The 20,982-nt window shown below is 44.1% G+C and overlaps 1 protein-coding gene across 8 annotated transcripts in view; it reads right to left on the bottom strand.

Moving 5' to 3' along the window:
* Positions 1 to 20,982, bottom strand: part of LOC146642584 (mitogen-activated protein kinase kinase kinase kinase 4-like) — a 37,048-nt gene that overhangs the window by 5,961 nt on the left and 10,105 nt on the right. Inside the window, exons 3-23 of one of the 8 annotated variants that reach the window (XM_085397292.1) lie at positions 15,537 to 15,593; positions 12,289 to 12,414; positions 11,993 to 12,103; positions 11,804 to 11,894; positions 11,057 to 11,187; positions 10,895 to 10,949; positions 10,730 to 10,808; positions 9,806 to 9,981; positions 9,648 to 9,720; positions 9,329 to 9,539; positions 9,066 to 9,221; positions 8,750 to 8,836; positions 7,129 to 7,587; positions 6,148 to 6,300; positions 4,221 to 4,493; positions 3,550 to 3,650; positions 2,959 to 3,098; positions 2,642 to 2,736; positions 984 to 1,162; positions 762 to 870; positions 162 to 467 (exon numbers count right to left, since the gene is read on the bottom strand). In XM_085397292.1, the coding sequence (XP_085253418.1) occupies positions 162 to 467; positions 762 to 870; positions 984 to 1,162; positions 2,642 to 2,736; positions 2,959 to 3,098; positions 3,550 to 3,650; positions 4,221 to 4,493; positions 6,148 to 6,300; positions 7,129 to 7,587; positions 8,750 to 8,836; positions 9,066 to 9,221; positions 9,329 to 9,539; positions 9,648 to 9,720; positions 9,806 to 9,981; positions 10,730 to 10,808; positions 10,895 to 10,949; positions 11,057 to 11,187; positions 11,804 to 11,894; positions 11,993 to 12,103; positions 12,289 to 12,414; positions 15,537 to 15,593 (3,168 nt within the window). Of the gene's footprint in view, positions 1 to 161; positions 468 to 761; positions 892 to 983; positions 1,163 to 2,641; positions 2,737 to 2,958; positions 3,099 to 3,549; positions 3,651 to 4,220; positions 4,494 to 6,147; positions 6,301 to 7,128; positions 7,588 to 8,749; positions 8,837 to 9,065; positions 9,222 to 9,328; positions 9,540 to 9,647; positions 9,721 to 9,805; positions 9,982 to 10,729; positions 10,809 to 10,894; positions 10,950 to 11,056; positions 11,188 to 11,803; positions 11,895 to 11,992; positions 12,104 to 12,288; positions 12,415 to 15,536; positions 15,594 to 20,982 lie in introns of all 8 variants that reach the window. The other 7 variants (XM_085397290.1, XM_085397291.1, XM_085397293.1 and 4 more) reach the window with 7 other exon arrangements.

The following is a 20,982-nucleotide window of genomic DNA, read 5'->3' as shown; positions in this document are numbered from 1 at the left end:
GGAATGGACAGCTGACGTGTACAGACCGAGATGGAGGTTTGCATTTTATAGCCGTCACAATAAACCTGATACCATTTTTTTAAGCTATACAAAAAGTCTGCACATTTTTTCTACTGCCCACTCCTCAGCTGTTTGCCCTTAGTTGTGTGATGGGGACATACCTCTATGGCAGTGAGCTCGTCCAAAGAGATCTGTGGGGATACTGCAGGACTGGCATGGCTAGATGATGAGGGTAAGGAGGAGGAGGTAGTGGTGGTGGAAGAGGAGGAGGAGGAGAAGGAAGGGATGGTTGTGGAAGAGGAAGTGGAATGATGGCTCTGCTGGATAAGGTCTGGTAGGTGGTGTATGCGGCCCGGAAAGCCGTTTTTCTCTAGCGGGCCGCGACCAGGGGGTTGGGGTTGGCCGTGGCCAGCCGAGGAAGGGGAGGAAGATGAGAGAGTGACCAACCGCTTTATGTCAGCTGTGCTCTGGAAGCAAGAACAGGCACACTTGGGCTCAAGCAAGCAGGTGGGAAAGAAGGTGGAGCTGTGTGTCTGGCTGCTAGCCTGCTGCTTGGTGTAGCAACCTGACATATTAAGATTATTCATCTTCAAATGTGAAAGCCTATGAAATGGCATGATCATATGCAGGAACAACGAAGAAATTGTGGAGAATGAGTAGTTAAAACAACACTGACGCTGGACAGAGAAAATTCTAAACTACATTCCTAATCAGCACCACCAATCGGTCAAAATCAGGCACCACCGGCCCGTCCTTCTTACCTGTCTGATGACCAGTGTGCCATCCTTGGAGGGTGTGGTTGCCTGTTCGCTTTCCGAGTCTTCGACCAGCATGGTTTTAGCAGACTCCGTCTCGCCGTTACTCACTCTCCTGCGGAAGCCATGGGGATATCTGATGTCCCATAACCAGACCAGAGTTAAACCAGCAGTCATGCAGATAAGCCATGCAGCACTGATTAATAAAAGAGGCATCAGGTGTATTACCCAGCTTTGGAGTCCTCGGCCCCTGAGGTGGACTCTTCTCCTGCCTCCTGGTCCACCTCTTCCTCGTCCTCCTCGTCGGTCGTGCCCGACTCGTCACTGGAGGAGGAGTAGTCTGTGACCTTGTGAGGAGGTCGCACATCGTCGACTGCGCGCAGCTCCTTGGCGAGCGCTGTCAGGTCCTGAAAGCAGCAGCGAAGGTTTTAGACGCGCTGACAGGTCAACCTGCGAGCTCAGGTCCATTTCTCCGCTTTGGTGCAAGTTGCATTCGGCCTGAAGCAACGGCGCTAAGACCACTAAGGTGGTCCCATTTCTGGATGGCCCTGTTTGGTTCATACTAATGAATTTTTAGTTGGCTTAGATTTTTCAGCACAAAAAGAAATTGCACCAAAGAGGACAAACACTCCAAGTTTAAAAACTCCCTCCATAACAGAGGTTGCCCAGACAACGCATCAATATGATAGACTGAGCACACAAAGTGGACCCATTGTGCCTTTTGGCTGAATGATGTCATAGGGTGCACAGATACCCTCCCCCCCACCCATTATCTTCATCTAAGGCACACAGAAGCTCCACCCACCTACTGTTCAAACATCCTGCTTAGGGAGGAGCAGCCAATCAGAAGAAAGCTGGCTTTAAAAGGGAGAACAGCTAAAAGTACAAAGCTACACTGGCAGACTTCAAGACTACAAATATTGAGTCTGAAATGAGCAGACTAGGTCCACTTTAAATAAAAAGGCACAACAGGAAATCGTACTGTAGAAAGTCTGAAATCTGAATCCCTCCTTGGTTCAAGGAACTGTTTGTGTTTCTATTTCGTCTCTTTCACTTGTGGGTACAAACCTGTACCGTCTTTTTCCATCTTTTAAACAACCTTCATGTAGTCTGACCTCTAGGAAACAGTGAAGTAAGCAGCATGTTGTATGGGGGAATGTCAGATTACTAAAGAGCCTCTTTCTGTGGCCTAAATGAGTGTTTCACCTCGTCCTCCTTAACATGTTTGTCCTCTTCATTTTCCCTCGCCCCTTTGTCATAATATAGTCGCATAAGCTTGTAAAAAGAGCAAGAAAAAGAAGGGGGGGGGGTATACTTCCGTGCTTCCAAGCCACAGTTTATCCACAAACACAAACAGGTGATCGCGAGCCATTCTGACAAGTACAAGGGAACACAGGAGGGGCGTGTTTGCATTCAAATGTGGTTGCATTCAAATCTAGGAGCAGGAAGCTGCGGCGCAGGGTTAACCCTCCTTTTGTCTTGTGCATTTTTCTTGAGAGCAAGCAAAAAAAAAAAAAAAAAAAAAGTGGAGGCGTATGGAAAGGTGCCAGGGGACGGTAAAGGCAGAAATAAAATAGTGAGCCAATCTCCACAAAAGGAGCAAATGCCTTTTATCTGAAATCTTTATCGTGTAATGCCATGAGCAATGCATGAGCAATGGTGCAGGCATAGCAGAGGTGAGATTATGTAATCTCAGTTAATAGGCTTACCACATCACCCTAAGCAAGGCACCCCACCCAAACAATCAGGAAGCATTGGATTCACGTAAGGTTCCCACACCAGGTGGTTGGATAATTGGAGCAGTGGAAAATAGAGCAAAGTGGGGAAAAACTGTTTTCACCTATTCATTTTCAAGTTTAACAGCACTCGAGTAACAGTGGACTTACAGCTGGTCGAGTGGGCCTGGCAACGTTCTTTTCATCCTGTTTCTTGGAAACGTTTTCAGGCCGCTGGAGAGGCGATCCTTCAGATTTGGAGGAAGCTTTGTGGAAATGAAAGGAAATGGCGTTAGTGAGGGGAGACCGAAGAGAGCTGGATGTGCAAAGGCGCTTTAATTGGCAAAAAAACAAACAAAAAAAAAAAAACTTATTTAAGCACAAGCTCAGAGGATGGCATTTGAGCCAGATTTGTATAATTATGGTAATAATCCTAATCTGCTAATAAGCAGTCGGTAGGGTTAGTGAGATGTAGCCGAGTACAGTACCAGGGGACTCACAGCGTGGCCTGAAACGGTCCCCAGGACTGGCCTGGGAGCTGGAGTTGGAGGAGCCGGACGAGCTGCCGCTGCCTGGCCGGGACTGCAGCTTCTCCACTCGATCCCACAGCGGACGCTGCTCCACGTTACTGTGACGAGGAAGAACAAGCACATGGAAACAAACCCAACTCCACTGTCAGTTTATCATGTGATATGTTAACATTTTGTCCCTACCCTCCCTGCGCTTTTCAGGATACGCTACATATATTTTTGTGATTTTGATTGTACTTGGATTAGTGGGAGTTTACATCACCGCAAAATCAAAGCACATTTTTTTGCATTTTATATGCAAACATAAACAACTTATAAATATTAATCTGCAATATTATAAGCAGTCATAATATTATGTCTTAATAATCTGTCTATTCTACCATTTGTTTTTATTTTCTGAAACTCTCTATTCTGAGAGGCACCCCTATGTAGGGGAGGGGTTACTGTTTTGTCTTTTACAACTTTTAACAGTGTGAGCATGTGAGCAGCTCTCTTAGACCACATCCACATAATCCAAAAGTAAGACACGCCTGAGGTCTCTTTACTCACCTGCCTGCGTTCCTCTGTCCGCCCTGATTGCTGGGCTGTGAAGGCAGAGGGGACTCTCTACGTGACAGTACAGGAGACCTGGATGTTGTCCTCACCGGTACCTGGGAGACAAGTATTTGATGATCATCACAAATCAATATGTTCCTAAAAACAATCACCTAATAGGAAAACAGTGTCATCAAACAAGAGAGCTTATCCTCTGGTTCAGGCTCATGCTAATTCAGTGAGCATACATTGGGATTTGAAGCTGAAGGGGAAATCAGCCAAGAATTTAAAAACTGTCCTAGTTTGACCACTGAAACAGAGATAATCTTAGGGCGTAGCTGAACACAGCGGAGCAGAGAACAGAACACCCCCACAACACAATGAGAGCGATTTAGATTAGAGGAATGTGCGGTTTTATTTCTCATTCATGATTTTGAATATGAGCGATGGGGTAATCTGTCGGCCCAGAAATTCAAAGTTGCTCTGATTCATTTGAATACGCCCTCACAGCAGTTTTAAGTGTTAACAAGTGAGACTAGACGCAGCAAGGCAGACGCACACAGCCAGGAGGAGGCTGAACAGCATGCTACGTAAAAGTGGATGAGAGGAAGTGAGCGATGGAGGAGAGATTTGAAGGCTGGGTGTGGGAGGAGGGGGGAGAAGGCAGCCGTCCCCCGGCACCTTACCTTGGGAGGGACCTCCTCGCTGCTGGCCTGATGTTCAAGCCTAGCCTGAGGGTGGTGGAGGGGAGGTTGGGGTTGGGGATCTGTGCGTGCAGGCGATGGGTGGTGGTGGTGGTGATGGTGGGGGTCCTGGGAGCGCAGGTGGAGTTGTGCAAAGCTAGAGGCCACACCGCCGGACTCGCTGAAGGACTGAGAGCGGGCAACCACAGGTGGAGGAGGAGGAGAGGGGGCAGCGCTGTTGCTGCTCTTTAGGGCAGCCAGGTGAGACCACTGGACCTTTTTGGGAGTCAGGAAGAGGAAGAGCAGGGGGGAGGGGGTGAAACAAGCAGACAACACAGTGAGACATGAGGGAAGATGCGTGTGGCTTTTTACATAATGTACACATGCACACGGCAGACAGCACAACATGAAACAATGACTTTTTCACTCCTACAGTCGGCGTTTTGTTTTTTTACAGGAATCAACCATTTGAAGAAAGAGGAGCCTGTGTCGGTGTGATAAATATGACGCTTCTGTTTCAAAAGTGTCATTCCAAATTACACATTACAATTTCTGAGCTTTAAAAAAGGTTCAAAGGCAGATTATGTTGCAATCAGCCTATCCCAGCTGTTCTGCTGAGTAACATACACAAGTAGTGCATTTTGCAGAAGTCTGCTGCAAGCAGAGCATCTAATTGCTTTTGCAATAAGCCACTGTCGTCAGTACTTGTTTTATATTCATGTTGTGAACCCACAATTAGATTTTTTATGTGCAAAGTCTCTTTACTGAGGAAGAGAAAAATGAAAAACAAAAAACAAAAACACTTTTCTTCACAAAAATCCTCAAAGTGAAGAAAAGCTTCTTTCAAATTTATTAAAAATAAAAAAACAAATGTAACAGATTTTTACTCCTCAGACACACAAACATGAGTTTAAGCAAAGTTAAGCTGAATTCTGCTTACAAACAAAAAACCCACAAATCTGGTCCATGTCTCCCCCCCCTTCCCCCCCAAAGATTGCAAAGTGCAGCAGATTTACTGAAGAGGTTACGGCTGCTATATGGCTGTTATTCTCCTCTAATTTAGTGTTGATTCGACAGAAATTGAACTGTCAGCGTGTGCTGGAGTTTTTTTAAACCCTCACTCTGAAAAGGTGATGAGGCTAAGTGTCTCACTCCCAAGTGTCTTAGCCACAGAGTCCAAGGTTGGTCATGCAGTTTTGCAGCCGTTATGATAAATTGGAGTTCAGTTTTTTTCCCCCCCCCCACTCTTCTCAAGTGGAAATATCAAAGAGTTCAGGAGGTTAAGTGGCAAAACTGTCTCATTTCTCTGTTGATCTGTTCTTGAATTGTTCTGTGATTGTGAGCTTAGTCTGTAAAAGGTACATATTCTCCCACAAATACCACTACACCCATCTCTGTATGGGCATTCTTGTAGGAAAAAGATGACGCCATAGAGCGGCCCAAGAGAAATCATGAATATGTTCAGTATATTCAGCAAAAAGGCTGCGCTGAGCGTGCAAAAAGGATTTCAGGAGGGTAAATTATAGCTCTATTTGCTCATTTGAAAGAAAAACATAAAACAAAGGCGAGAAATAAAATTATTGGCTTTTTAGCACTGGCGGAGGCAGTGATTGATGAACTCATTCACTATATCAGGAGCCTGTCATGTTTTTTTAAAACTACTCAGACTGCTGACTGAAGTGCTTATGACTTATTGTGAGTCTCAACAGTAGGACAAAAATAATACCCAGGGAAATCAAAAAAGGTGAACAGTCTAAAGCCACAGTTCAAACACACATTCTGCCCAGCCTCACCTTCTCCTATTTTTTATTTTATTTTTTTCTTTATTTGAAGTGGGCTAAATGTCTGAGAAAACTGACACAAATCCAGTGCAGCGACAGAATGAAGGAGGAGGAGGAAAAGGCTAGGGAGCAGCGGAGGAAGGAGTTACCTGAGGCTCCATGGGTCGGTGCATGGCAGATGCGTCGGACGAGGAGCCGCCGTTGGAGAACGGTTCAGAGGAGCGGGGAGGCAGAGGGGGCTGCTTGGGAGGAGGGGCGGCCTGAGGGGAGCCCTGAATGTTCTTACGGTAGCGCTCGTCGGCCTGAGATGGAGGAATTGTAGAGGGTGGGGGGAAAAAAAGGGATGAGTATCAGGGAAAAATTGATCTTGTGGTCTCTTGGGAAACTTTTACATTTAACCAACAACGATCAGCAACATACAGCTGGTGACAACGATATTAAACATGCTTGAAGCCAACTGTGGGCAGCCATACAGACACAGATACATGTGCAGACGTAGGAGGAGAGGGACTCTTTCAAACATCCCAGGATTTAAGTATGCAGTGGGGGGAAAAGATCGCAGTTAATGACGCAGGCCGGAGACACTGCTTCGGTGCCCCTGCGTGTTAGTTTGGGCCTCAGTCATCCACATGCAGTGGCCCAGTCCACACACAGAGTCGACACAGCCACACTGAAGAATTTATCAGACTGGATGTCAAAAGACAAAGAGGAATCCCTGAAAGCTTCTTTATTCTAACTCTCCTAGACCTTAAATATATTTCTCTCTCGTTCAGCCAGCTCGAAATTTAAATTAAGATGACAATGTCCTGATGGATGACGAGCAACAGTGCAAGTGAGAGGAAGAGCAAAGAGACAGCGGAGGAGAGCAGGTTGTTTTATTCAGGACACAAAAAGGTCGGTTGTGAGCCCGTGGTTCTCCCTGGACCCCCTACTTCTTTCCTTCAAAAGGATGACTGTCTGAGAGCCCCGGCACTGTAACATGTTAGTTGTTGCTTTGGACCAGAACACCCACAACAGGCAAGTACGTGGGGAGGAAAACAATCCTTTATCATCATAACCACTGAGGCTGTGTGAAAGCAAGCAAGAAGAGGAAAGTGGAAAGAACAGGCAGAGCCGAGGAGGAGGTTCACCTCTCTGATAGGCTGAGGAGGTTGACTGACAGGCTCGCTGTCGGGCTCCGAGCTTTCTGTCTGAGGAGGGTTAGAGTCAGAGGGGGTTTCAGTCTGAAGGGAGCTGGGGGAGTTTGAGACCCGGCTCAAACTCTCATCAGTCCTCTCCTGCCCTGTTGCCTGGGATTTACTGCTGTCTGCAGGGATCGTCTGAGGGGCTCTGGAGGATTCACAGGCGCCCCTCGCTACAGAGACGGCAGAGTTGAGGACCTGAGCTTGTGGGAGTGTGGCGAGGGCTCTGTCAGGGGGCAGAGTGGCAGCCTGTGGCGGCTTACTATGGTCTGATGGGAGTTTTGTTTTGTCGCCAGGTTGCTGCTTGGAGTCGTGCTGCAGGGACAGCAGGTACGCCTGCTCCTGCTGCAGGCGCTTGTGGAGACGCTCGGCTTTGCGCTGCTCCTCGAGCTCCCGCCACTTGAACTCCTGTCGCAGAGCGTAGGGTTGGTTCAGGGTGGAGAGAAGAGGCAGCGGCCATGTTTGGCCCAACAAGTCTTTACAGAGGCAGACTATGATGGTGATCGTCGTCTCTTTAATCTTTCTTTTGACTCTTAGTCATGTTTGACTTGTGCTGTGCACACAAAACAAACTTGTCTCTTCGAATCATAATTACTATTAAACACGTGAAAGAACAATTTCTTCACATTTCTCTGCAGTGTAAACGACTCAAACACCTATTTAAAAATAAAGCCGCGCTGTGGAGCATTTCCTGATGACATCCACATGTCCGTCCATCATGCATCTGTGTGTTTCAAGGGTGGAGAAGGGCGGGGTGGGTGGGGCAAAAGAGCAAAACCCCACTCCCTACCTGGAGACACTCATACGCTTTGACATATTTAGCTATACCACTGATCCACTGCCATTCCTTACAGTTTTTACATCACCCATTCACGATGTGCAGAGGACAGACTTGCAAAAAGCTTAGAATGTCTTCCAATTTAAAACAAAATATCCTTAAAGTTAAAAAGTCACATTTGTTATTGATAAATGATGAACAATCGTATGCAAATACTGTAAAAGTTAAAATCTAAAATATTTTTCCTGTTTGTTTTTTAACCTTTTTTTATCATAGTGAGCTAGAATAACTGAACTTCTTTTAGCTGCTCTCTTTCCAGGTCACCACAGTGGATCATCTGCCTCCCCCCCCGTCTCCAATGCATACCTCCACCTGGTCCCTACTCTCACTACATCATCGCATCTGCAAACATTACAGTCCAAGACATCACCATCACTAAATATGAAAGTGATCAGGGTTGATTCCTGGTGTAAGTGGGCTACAATGACTCAACAGCACCTTTAAATGAAAGGAAGAAAGGAGAGGAAAACAAAAATCCGGACCCTATTCACCTTTGGCTCCGCCTTACTGTCCTGGTCAAACTTCAGTACATATAATATCCAAGCAACTCAATGCCTAACTCCTGAGAATTTCATGCATTTAAAAAAAAAAAGTCAGTAAAATGCATTAAATCAAAAGCTGTAATCCTGGAGATATAAATAGATTTATAAGTCATTTTCATATCTTGGAGGTTATGGAGGTGAAAGGACATTGTGATATAATAAGAAGGCTGAGTGTTTGTGTGCGACTGACCAGCAGCATGGCCTGCTCACGGAGCAGCTGCTCCTGGAGCATCTCGAGGTGTCTCTGCTCCTCTTCCAGCTGGCGCCTGATGTACTCCTGTCAGCAGGAAAGAAAACCCATCAAGGCTGCGCATGTCTCTTTAAATAAGCACAACCCTAAAAATCCATCTTAAAACAGATAAGAGGGATGTTTTGGCTTTGCTGCGCTACGATAAATACATCAAGTAACCCCTGAGCTTCATGTCTTCATTTTACAGAACCAACACACCAATTCACTTTGTGTTTCGCTGGCTTTAACTGCAGTAAAAGTAATTTCAGAAACAGACCTGCTCACGATCGTTCCTTCTCTTCTCGTCCTGCCGGCGTTCCTCCTCCTCTTTACGTCTACGATCCATCTCCTCCATACGCCTCTTTTCTTCTTGCTCGCGACGACGCTGCTCGCGCTCCTGTTGCCTCCTCATCTCCCGTTCGCGTCGCTGTTGCTGTGGGGGTATTTGTGGGGGGGGGGGGCAAATAAATTTAAAACAGGGTAAAAACTTCCCGAAAAACAGCACAACAAACGACACAACGAGTCGAAACAAAACCCTACCTCCTCTAACCGCCTTCTCTGCTCCTTCTGTTGCTCGATACGTTTCTGCCTCTCTGCCAGTAGTTGGCGCTTGTACTCCTCTTGCTCCCGGAGTTGCTGCTCCTGGAGGAGCTGCTGGTGACGGAGCGCCTCCGACCTCTCCTTGTTCTCCTGCTGCAGGCGGATGAAGTCACGCCGTAGAGTAGATTCACCTGGCACGTTGACAATTGAGCTGTATCGGTGTAAGAAAGAGACAAAAGGTTGGAGCTTTGTGAAACGCCTCCACCTGAGCAGGTGCACTTGTTTCCTTTCAGGGAAACGCTACAGGTGTAGAACATACCTGGGCTCTCCTTCTTGCTCAGGAGGATCCTCTTCCTCCTCCTCACTGCCACTGTACTCATATTCCGTCTCATCTGCACAAGGACAAAAACCAGTCACTCACAGCTTATGCATCCTACACTTTTCCAGCCTTTCATGATAATCGAGAAGCACACGCACCTTTCTCGCCCCTCTTTTTCTTCGTCCGGTCGATGTGGTCTTTGAGCTGTATGCGGACCTGCCGCTCGTTGGGCTGGTCTCGGATGAAGGGGTGCTTCAGCAGCTGCTCTGTTGGTGGGCGCTGCGTGTAATTCTTCACGAGGCAGCTCTCGATGAAACTGAAGAACTTTTTGGACCTGTGAGCGAGTTGGGGGAGAGAAACAACACAAGGCTGAGAGAGCGAATCAGAAACAGAAGTATTTCAGCCATGCAACGAGAAAGTGAAGCAGACATTTTTGCAAACGCCCCACGACTCCTAACAGCGCTCCCTCCCCTTCACCAGACACTCGCCAGCGCAACAAAAACTGAGGTTTATGCACACAGACGAGCAGCATCGAACCTTTCATTACATATACTCCACGAAAACTGAAAAACGCTACACGCTGGAGTGAAATTATTATCACAACTGCACCTGCTGCCGAGAACCGTCAGATTCACTTGCGACAGCAGCAAATCAAACCGATATTTTATGAAACAGGGGTGGAGTATAAAATAAAACAGCGATTTCTGTTTGAAGACAAATGTAAAACGAGAGCCAGTTCATTAGAGCGTTCGAGCTCTGAGATGTTTCTGCAGTGCAGTCCAGAGCAGCGATCCAGTGTGTTTGTGCGAGTGCCAGGAGAGCCTGAGCCTGCCAGAGCAGGTGTACCACAGATGTTCGAGTCAGCAGCAGAGCACTAAGGGAAAGCTGAGCTCTTAGATTTAAGTCTCTGTAGCTGCCTGGGCTAAGGTCTGACATAAAACAAAATGCACATAAAAAGAACAGAAGGAAATCTGTGCATAAAATATCTCAGAGTAAATGTGTCAGGATTTTGCAGGGTAGCGAGGCGATTATATAGGACAGATACGTAAACAGTAAAAACGTCCTTTCCGGGTGGTGCTCACCATTTTTTAGATTTCAGCCGAGGAGGAGGATTTCTTGGAATGAGGAAGAGTGCACGCATGGGGTGCATGTCGCAAAGAGCTGAAAGAAGCGGTGCAAAAAAGTTAAAGATTCAAGAGGATTAAAAGATCAAGAAAAAACAAATGATAAGAGAAACAGGCACTCACGGGGCGCTCCTTCAGCCATTTCAATAGCCGTGATACCGCAGGACCACAGATCACTCTGCGAGAGAAGAAAACGCCCAATAAGAAAGCCATTCACAAGAATAATGCGCCTCCGCGGTTACAGGAAGTCAGGTTTTGAACGCTCGACACGTTGGGGAATCTTACTCGGTAATCATATGTTGCATCTGGGTTCTCGTCACAAGCGATGACTTCTGGGGCCATCCAGTAAGGTGTCCCAATGAAGGTGTTTCTCCTTCCAACTGTCCGATCCAGCTGAGCACTCACGCCAAAATCCACTGGAGAGATAAGGAGCGGAGACAGTCAGTTAAACGCTGTACGATCATCTTCAAAGACTCGATTTCAAGAAAGAGAAACGGGCCGCTGGAAAATAGCTTTCAGCCTTCTTACACACAAGCATAATCTTTTCAATGGTAGATGTAGCTATTACTGGCTAGCTTGGTTAGCAAGCTGCATCTGTAATTCACCGTAGCTGGCAAAATCTAGACTTAAAACAAAATGTGCAAACTTGACAACTTAAACTGTTTTAAGCACCACTGAATGGGAACCATTAACTATAGATACATTTAAATCTTACTGGAATTCATGATATTGAGCTATATTAAAATCTACACCACTGGTTAAAATTGTCTTTGGCACCGTTCAGTACACATGTTTATAACTACTATAAAGTTTGGTATTTTAACATGCCCGTTTATAAAAATTGATTCTTTTGCCTGCCTCAAGTGGCCACCTGAGAAACTAGTTCGTCCGAAACTGTGGAGGTGGGCACTTTATAGATGTTTTAGAGTCTTGTGTTGCATGGCAAGAACAAGTGAGAATCTCTAAGTTAAAGTTGACACTGACATTTATTGGATCAAAAGGTATCAAAGATATGAAAACTCAGTCACTCACCTAGTTTAACTTCAGCATTCTCCGTCAATAACACGTTCTGGCCTTTGATGTCACGGTGGATGACGTGGTGGGCGTGTAAGTGGGCGAGACCCTGAGGAGGGTAGAGGAGATGCAATATTAGTGAAAGAAGGTAGAGAAGAGAAATGAGGAGAAGAGAGGGGAAAAAAGAGGGCGGGGGAATGTGCTCACTCTGAGGATCTCTCTGGAGATGTAGGCAATCCAGTCTTCCTTCAGCTGGTTCCCCTTTGTGTTCTTCACTAGGTCTGTGATGGAACCAGCACCACAGAACTCCATCACCAACTGCAAAACAGACAAAGTCAATGAAAAAAAATATATATTAAAATTAAAATACGCCTAGTTCTGGAACGTTAATAAAAAAGGAAGGCTAGTAAAAGAAGTGAGCATCAGCGCTACAGTCTTTAGATTTTTTTATTTTTTTTTATTTTTATTTTTTTAAATGTCTTCACTGGATTTGAGGGGCTTACCCATAGCTGGTCATCGTGTCCCGGAGGGCTCTTCTTAATGAAAGCACCATAGTAGGTGGCTATGTTTCTGTGGTGGGAATACTTCTTCAGCATATTGATCTCCAGTTTAATTTCCTCTTCTTCATCCTAGACAAGCAAACAAACACAGGTGCACATTAAAAGAGGGCGTTTGGCCTTGCCCCAAAAAAATCTTTATGATGTGGCGTGTAGGCTCCTTTTAACCATAACCTGACCTCGAGTAACGTTTCATTTCACAAATAAATCAATTCACTTCCACACTTTGTGTCACAGCAAGTGTCGAGACGCGTGACAGCTCCCTGGTGCAACATCGCTGCAGCCTTTTCATGCAGCACGAGCGAGGAATGAGTCCTTTGTTTATGGATTACTGTTGCATGAATGATTTGCATTGTACGTTAGACACATCAGATAAACCTACAACAACAACCAGCGGCTATTATCCACAGAGCTGGAAAGAAAGCTCTGCCATGAACCTTCACCTGGAGAAAAAAAATAAATTATTACTTAATGGGTGTAGGATTACTTAAGGGAAGAGCAGGAACAGGAAATGGGCGCCTTTAAAATTTAAACGTAACCTAAAGGGAACTCTGAGGGATTAACGCGAAAGAGCTAAATCAAACTAGCAGATGTAGTGATCACGCAGCGTTTAATCTCTGCTGCAAACGACCTTTAGTTGCAGATAGCGGGAGCAAACCTGCCGCCATCGCTTCTTCACAAAAAGGTCAGAACTAGCTGAAGTGCAAACTCCCCACTTGCACCCTGTAGCAACTTGACACAGATTAACAGTGATGCACTAATTGAACACATGCATAGATCAGCCTGCAAGTGGTTTGCTTTATGGTTACATGGCCTATTATTTACAAAGTAGAGTGAGAGGAGTGGGGGGACAAGAGTACAAAGGTGGGGGTGGTTGCACAAAATTACCACTGCATAATGCAGTGTGTGCACGCTTCAGATATTTGTATATCCTGTCATTTCCATTATTAGCATTCTGCACCAAAATGTGTTACAGCCGATTTAAAGGTGATGCTGTGTGTGCATGTTACTACGCTGGATGGTGTGAGTGCATCGCACACAGCAAAATGGCAGTTGGCCGTCTTTACAGGCAGCCACGCTGCTGCTGCATGACTCGTTTGAGTTGACGTAAGCCTTTCTGTTGTGCGCATCCCCCTCCACCACCCCATCCTCCTCTGACCCTCCCTTCCCCGTGTACCCCCTCTCTGCTACGCAGCTGCTGGATTATCACACTCCCGACTGTGAAAGCCTCTCTGCCACGAGTCACATGGCGACTGAGTGGGAGAGACAATCATATGGTGATGCGTGTCGGAGAGAGAGAGGCAAAGGCGAGCAATACGTCAGCGCACAACGCACACACATAAGATGCTGTGGCACTAGGCCACACCCAGTATTCCTAATTTATGCTTGAAGATAAGATCTTTAGAAAGTGTAACTCAAGGATTTAACAAAGAGGAAACTCCAGCCGAGTTTCCTCTCATGTCTTAAAACATCTTTAAATCTCCAGGGGTGAAACCCCCCCCCCAAGACAAAACAGTTAGCCATGTTCTTTGTCTTTGATAGCCTGGTAATACATTTTCACAAATTAAAATCCAGTACAGTGTTTGCTAAAGTGTAACTGCTGGATCCCAAATTGCAGAAACATCCTTGGCCTTATGTCAAGAAGCGCTGCACATTCAAGGAGTAGAAATCCTTTTAATTTAACAGAAAACAGCACGTCAAAATGGAAAAGCATCCGTTTTTTAAGCTCGTGGCCTGTATAGCTGCAGAAAAGAGGACTTGTTTGGATTTGAGAATGTGGGTCACAGTGACCCTGCACAGAACCTCTGTGCCTGCAGATGAGCTCAACAGCCAGGACGTCAAGCGCGACACGGGCCAGCTGAAACATAACAAGCAGAAAAATAGCTGACAGATCTAACTGAAGCTCCGTAATTGAATATTTCAGCCGTACGGTCATAACAGATCAAACTGAGTCATTATTTGAGCACCGTTTGAAGCCTACTAATTAACTCAGTCAAACTGACTTAAAAATCACTGTGTGAGGTCCACCAGTTAGTGAGCTTTGGCACTTTAATAGCAATGGGAGTGCACAGTCATTCGTTTGTGCGCAGGTAATAAAAACCAGGCTTAATCTCAGAATGATTTATGTCATGATAGAAGCAAGGGAAGATAGCAGTGCAGGCTAAACCTAATAACAGTCACTGTAATGCACTAAATACAGCCAAAGTCACACATAAACAGACTGAAGACAGACGTTAAAAGGGCCACCAGTGAAAAACAAAACACAAAAATACAGTCAAGCAGGTTTTAGGTGAAGTGGACACCTGCTTCTCGTGACGAGTGACTCCCTGTTCTCAGTGAGTGACTAGACGTCTGAAAAGGCACACCTAGTGTTTCACACACATCAGGAAACAGCTGGTCCATTCTCTCCCACACGATAACAAGTCAGTCGAGAGTGTAACTCTGACTCATTGTGACGTAAGCGCGCGTGAGGGGTGGCAAAAAGGCATGTCAGGGCACACGAGCTGCATCACCAGTTCCTGTTGAGCTTCTGATGAGGACTGTGTGACGGTAGGATAGAAACATGTTGCATCCACAAAGCAGTAAACGTGTCCTGACACCGGTGAAAATTCAGCTCGTGGCTGTCGGCTGTGATCCCCTCTGAGGAAGATGATGAACACTAGACTGTTGCGCGCGACACGTTCAAACTGGGCTCCAGGATGGGTCCGGCATTTTACGCCCATGTTGCTTTCATCATAACCAACACAGTGTGGGTGGTTAGCCCTGCTGGTCTTCGCTGCTCCCCTCAAACCTTCTGCCTTGCGTTTCTGCATGTGTGCATATGTGGTTGTTTCTCATCTGCAGATGGGACCTCCCACAGCTGAGGGCAGCACGCTTGCTGCTAAATGACAAAGCTACCTAAAAAAAAAATCTAATTAAAATTAAGCAGTATCCTGTTGCCTCTACTCCTTCCCTGCTGCTGTTTATTAGTGAAGACAACTCATTACAGAGCGGGGCTTTTTCTCCTCTGCAACCTCTAAATATTCAGACGTAAGTTCCAGAGGAATGTGTGCAGATTTTTATGTTAACCAGACTCGAGTATAATTACATTTCACCACAAGAGCATTTTTAGCACACCAATGATAATCCATTATGTTGCGCCAAATCTATCTTTTTGATTTAAAAGTATATGTAGGGTGACATTTAAGGCTTACCTCTGTGACATCCATGACCTTGATGGCAGCCAGCTGTCCAGTCTTGACATGTCGTCCCTGCAAAGACAACAAACAAAAGCATATGAGCATTCAAGCACATGGCAAAGGTCACTGTGGTCTTATCAAGTATGCTGTACATTGCTATTTAAATTGTTTTTTTTTAAAAGGAAAAAAAAAAAAAGCTTTAGTTATAGCCAATATACTCATTCAAAACAGGTGGTGAACTGGTTTATAAATTAACTGGTGTATCCACATTTGGTGACAGGTGGCTCTTTGGTTGTCCAAATATGGTCACATCCATTTTCCAAAACGCAAAGGATACAAAGACTACTCGTTTGAGGCCTTAACAAGATTAAAAAGGTAAAGTCAGTCCATTTATTAGGTTATTTAATAGAGGAAAAAAAACAGATAAACATACTAATGGTATAAGTGTGTAACTGAACAAACTGATGCATTCTCATAATGCATCAATTAACAAAACATTTGCCTGCTCCAATGTGTTAAAAATATATTGGAGCAGGCATCAGTTTATGGAAGTCACCGTGTTGTAATGCCATCTTGAATACAGAGGCCGAGATGGACATTGTTGCACATAATCTCAATTTAGTTATGTGGCTAGAGAGAGCAGCGCGCCAAAGGTGGAAGTGAAGAGAGCTTCTTGGCATTTGTGTACCATGGAGGCAAATTTTAATTCACATTTGCATCTCCAAACTCAATGTATGAACAATCATAACTTAGTTTTATCATTCAAGAAGAGGTCTCCTTCACCAAAGAAGCAAAAACGAATAGAAAAGAGAATATGACTGGCTCTGGATAAAATGCCATCCTCAGACATCATCTCCTGAACTGAAGTCAGCAGCAGCTGGTTATAAGTTAACATTATGCTAGCTAATGTTAGGTTCAAGTATCCTAAAAATATCAGTTTCTCTCTAATAAACACTAACGCCAGCCAACAGCATAAACAACAGCGGGTCTTACTGACAGGATATCCTCAACAACTCACCTCAGGATCGCTGTCAGAAGCGAGCTTGTTTGACTTGTATCAGACTCGTTTTGTTAAGTTTTACAGGTTCCTTCAGAGTAAACAAACAGACACGAGGTAAACAGCAGCCTGACAGCCTACACTCACTACAAATACTAGAGGTGGGAATCACCATACATCCCACGATACGATATTATTGCAATTTTTAAAAATATTTTGCGATATTCAGATTCTGTACATAAAGGTAAACTTTATCAATATTCATTTTATCTAATATCAACGTCTCGCACTCAGTCCTCCTCTCATTTCAGTCAGTTTTATTGTTGACAAACTGAACGGTTTGCATTACAGTCTAGTCCAACTTAACTGAATGCAACCATCTGGTACAATTATAGCTATTCTGAACTACGCAATTTATGAAACCTATGCAGCCCCTTCAGCAACTGAAGAATTTTAAAGTAAATTAAAACAAAATATAATTTTACATTAAATAAAAAAGTTTTAAACTTAATTAAAATAAAACATGTCTTAAATTAAAATAAGTAAACTGTCATGTTTATTGCTGCCAAAAAAAAAAGTTAAACACATTTGGACAGTGAAGGAATGTCAGGATTCTTGCTCAGAAAAAGGATCAACATGCTCTGAAGTAGGGGTGGGTTTTTATAATCGATTCATCGATTAAAATCGATTCTGGCTTGGATAACGTAAGATCGATTCATTAAAATCCTGAATCGATTTTTTAATATAAATTTATTTTGTCCGAAATGCCAGAATCTCTGGTGACATCTCACAAAATTTCAAGAACCACCAAACAGTAAATGAGAGCAGGTACAGGGATTCTTCACATAGACTTAAACACAGGGCGTGACCCGCGGATCAGAATCAGTTAGATGTCGCCTTTCTCACAGTCGGGGCTGAAAGTGAAAGCCGACAGCTCGCTGATCCGGGTCCGCGCTTTGTGTTCACGCCCTTTATGCGCTGATTCTAAGGCTGTTAGTTTGATCTCTCTCCAAACAATATTGACCGAACCAGCAGCAAAAGAAGATCCAAACGCTTCACATAAACATCGTCATGAATTCACTCTTTTACTGTTTTGCTTCCACCGCGATGCGCAGCTCTCTCTCTCTCCCTCTCTCCCTCTCCCTCTCTCTTTCTCTCTCTCGAACAGTTTTGCTTTCTTCATTATTCGCTTGCTTGTTACGCACAAGTCTACTGTTGCTTACAGCGCTGTCGGCCGCTGTTTTTTTCCCTTTTACATTCTTCCGAAAAGAAAACCTCAGTTCTGCTGTTCAATACTGAACAAATTTAAACTTTTTAAAATTATTCAAAATGCAAAATGCTTAGCCGTGTCTCTAATAAAACCGCTGTAACGTCAGAGGTAATGTTCATTAATTAATGGTTTTCTTTCGTTTTTGATGTACTGCAGAATATTTTTTATAAAATCCCAGGCCAGGAAAATCACCTACATGTTTTTCTGTGTTTTATCTTCAGCTACTTTGACACAAAGGCATCTGCTGTGATGCTCACAGCTTGGATAAAGTCTTGCGAGTGTCAGCTTCCTTTTTATAGATACAAAAATATGTAAATGTACTGATCTGAATTATATTTCTGACTGTCAAAATTTCCCAGATTTAAATTGAATCGAATCGAATTAAATCGAATCGTGGATCGAATCGATTCGGGACCTTGTGAATCGGAATTGAATCGATTCTAGAAATCAGTGACGATACCCAGCCCTACTCTGAAGTCAGAGCACAGAAACCTTTTTTGTAACAAAATATCGATTTCTGCTGTCCCTGTATCGATACATTATTAGCAAACAAAATATCACGATACTACACAGTATCGATTTTCCCCCCACCCCTAACAGATACCATAGCCAGGACTATGCGCTTGAATTGGGAGGGCAAAAAGTAACAAAGTTAACTGCAATCTGCAGTCTGACATCTAGTGGAGATATTTTACACACTGTAACTTTAAAGCCATTAAACGAGTAGTCCACAACTCACTGCATGTCCTCCGTTATACAGTCTTTGCTATTTTCATACATAACACAATGACTTATTTAAAAAAAATATATAGAAAATAAAAAAAATTCCTGAGTTGCAACCCCAATACAAGCACTTCAATTACTGTATCTAATTAAATTACATGTTTGACCGCCATTTTTACCATATATTTCACACGGGAACTGAGATCAAGAGTTGGATTGTTCCTATCAAAGAAAGCAGTTTCAAGTCTTTTGTATCCCACAGCCCATGTAAAACTATGATATACACAGCACCAAACAGAAACATGCGATTCCCAAGCCATGAAGCCCCGACATTCCCAGACTTCTCTGCTCTCCTAGCACCCTACTGCCACTCCTTACATAAACAAAGGGACCAAAATAGTGGCCTCCCTACATCCCCCTCCCTCCCCTCAACCCTGAGACGAGATAAAACATGGGACATTTTTGGAAGCTGACCCACATGGGTATTCCCCTTCTCCACTGCAGTGATACTCTGTCTCTCTGCCTACCACTGCTGCAATGTACCGGACACACGTGTCAATTCACTGTACAGTCTTTGTGCATGGCTACAGAGAAAACGGCTTCTCACACACATATGTGCAGCCTCCCTGCCGACACCACCGTCGTCATCTTAGCCAGTGCATTCCATAGTCAATTGAAACTGTATGGATTATGACAATAAAAGCTATGCAGGCTTTGGGGCCCTCTGTTTTCACTGGGCAGGAGAGGTGGGGGCGATGAGAGGGACACTTTACAATGACTTTAATCCTCTCCACTTTGATCCCAGGGGTTGCCTCTGCAAAAACAACAGAGGCTGACATTGTAGCCGTCACCTCCTCGTGCACATGCAGTCTGTTTTGCTAGTTTACAGGTGCAGCCGAGGAACTCCGCAGTCATCCTCATGCCTCATGTGCACTGAAAAAGTCGACATTAAATGATTATGATTTTTGAGTCAAACATAATTAACTGAATCTTAGATTGTATTATTGTTAAATCTTTATGTAGTTAATACTTGTTTAAAACTTCTTAAAAACAAAGAGTTTCTGGGAAAACCTGACAGGCATTTTTCTCCATTTTCAGACCAAATGACTAATTGGTTCATTGAGAAATGACTGGGAGATTAATCAGTGTACTATTGTGATAGTTACCACCTTATTATAATGGAAACAATAAAAATTTATCCATCCTGTGACTTCAGTAACATATTAGTCAGCTAATTGAGAAATGAGCCAAACATGCACTGGGTCCCTGGATGTCTACAGGAAGATTTCACTGCGTGAGTCACGAACTTTGTTTCTAACTACCGACCACAAACAAGACCAACACTGAAAAGGAGCAGAAAGGAGAAAAATAATCAAGACCGTCTTTGTGTTTTGGCTCTTCTGCAGCCCCTCTCCCATTAGCATTAGAGCTCACTCTCAAAGACAACTTGTTGGATCCAACGCTGTGACGCTTTCATCCAGGGGATGAAAAAAATAAATAATAATAATAATAAATCTGATGCTATTTGGATTTTCCACAAAGACCATCCGCATAATTGTGGGATACATTCAACTCAATAACAACGCAGTTAATCTCCCTCGTTGGCTGTTAATAAATTAAAGCTGTTAATTCGTACAGTTTTACAGTTGACAGTGCCTTGATGAATGTGTACAAAACTATGACAGCCAAGCTAAAATGTCTGCTTACATGGATGATTTAAAGTTATGTAGTTTGGAGTAGATAGCAGAGGTGCCAATGCCCCCCCCCACAATTCCCTTTCTGTTAACCTAAAAGTCTTCCTAGTCGTATAAATCCAAGTTTTTTTTCCAGCTTCTGGGAGGGTTATCTAAGCCACAAGGTTATTGCATTTTGATACCACAACACAACTGGGTTACACATCATTAGCACATGAGCAATGAGAGGAGTGCTTGGTTTACAGTCAAGCTCCAAGTTTTGACTTTATCCTCTTACAACATGCACTTATTGTGAAAACACTTTGGGGTTAAACATTATGTTGCACAAGTAAACAGAAATGAATCAGCACATATGAAAATAAACAGGCTTTCAGAAAAAGAAAAAGAAAAAAAAAAGGATGTCACCAAATCTATGCAACAGATCCTAAAACTACTCTTCTTAATCTGGGGTATTCTTACAAGCACTGTCAAAAAATAAGCTCTAAGAACTGGTCTAGCAAGAGCTTAGCAGGCACTTAGCCATACCAAGTGCAGCTTGTAGACATGTTCAAACTCCAACCTGTTCTGAGTCAACTCATCACATGGCGACACTTCGTCAGGAGTCTTACGTGTCAAGATTTAAAGCACTGGGTACCCTTTCAGCACCATTTTCAACATGCAGGTTAGTCCATTTGACGTTAATAGGTCCCTAAATGCAGCGGTAAATAAGGTCTGCCGGGGTATTGTCACTTTCAGTGGATGGAGCAAAGAAAATTCTGCAGGCTTGCTACATATGAG

Source organism: Rhamphochromis longiceps, linkage group LG23 (assembly GCF_057381845.1).
Source record: "Rhamphochromis longiceps isolate RC_006_pf linkage group LG23, R_longiceps_female_GT1.1, whole genome shotgun sequence".
In the NCBI taxonomy this organism is placed as follows: domain Eukaryota; kingdom Metazoa; phylum Chordata; class Actinopteri; order Cichliformes; family Cichlidae; genus Rhamphochromis; species Rhamphochromis longiceps.
The sequence above is the reverse complement of the archived record's forward strand: the minus strand, read 5'-3'. Positions and strand labels throughout refer to the sequence as shown.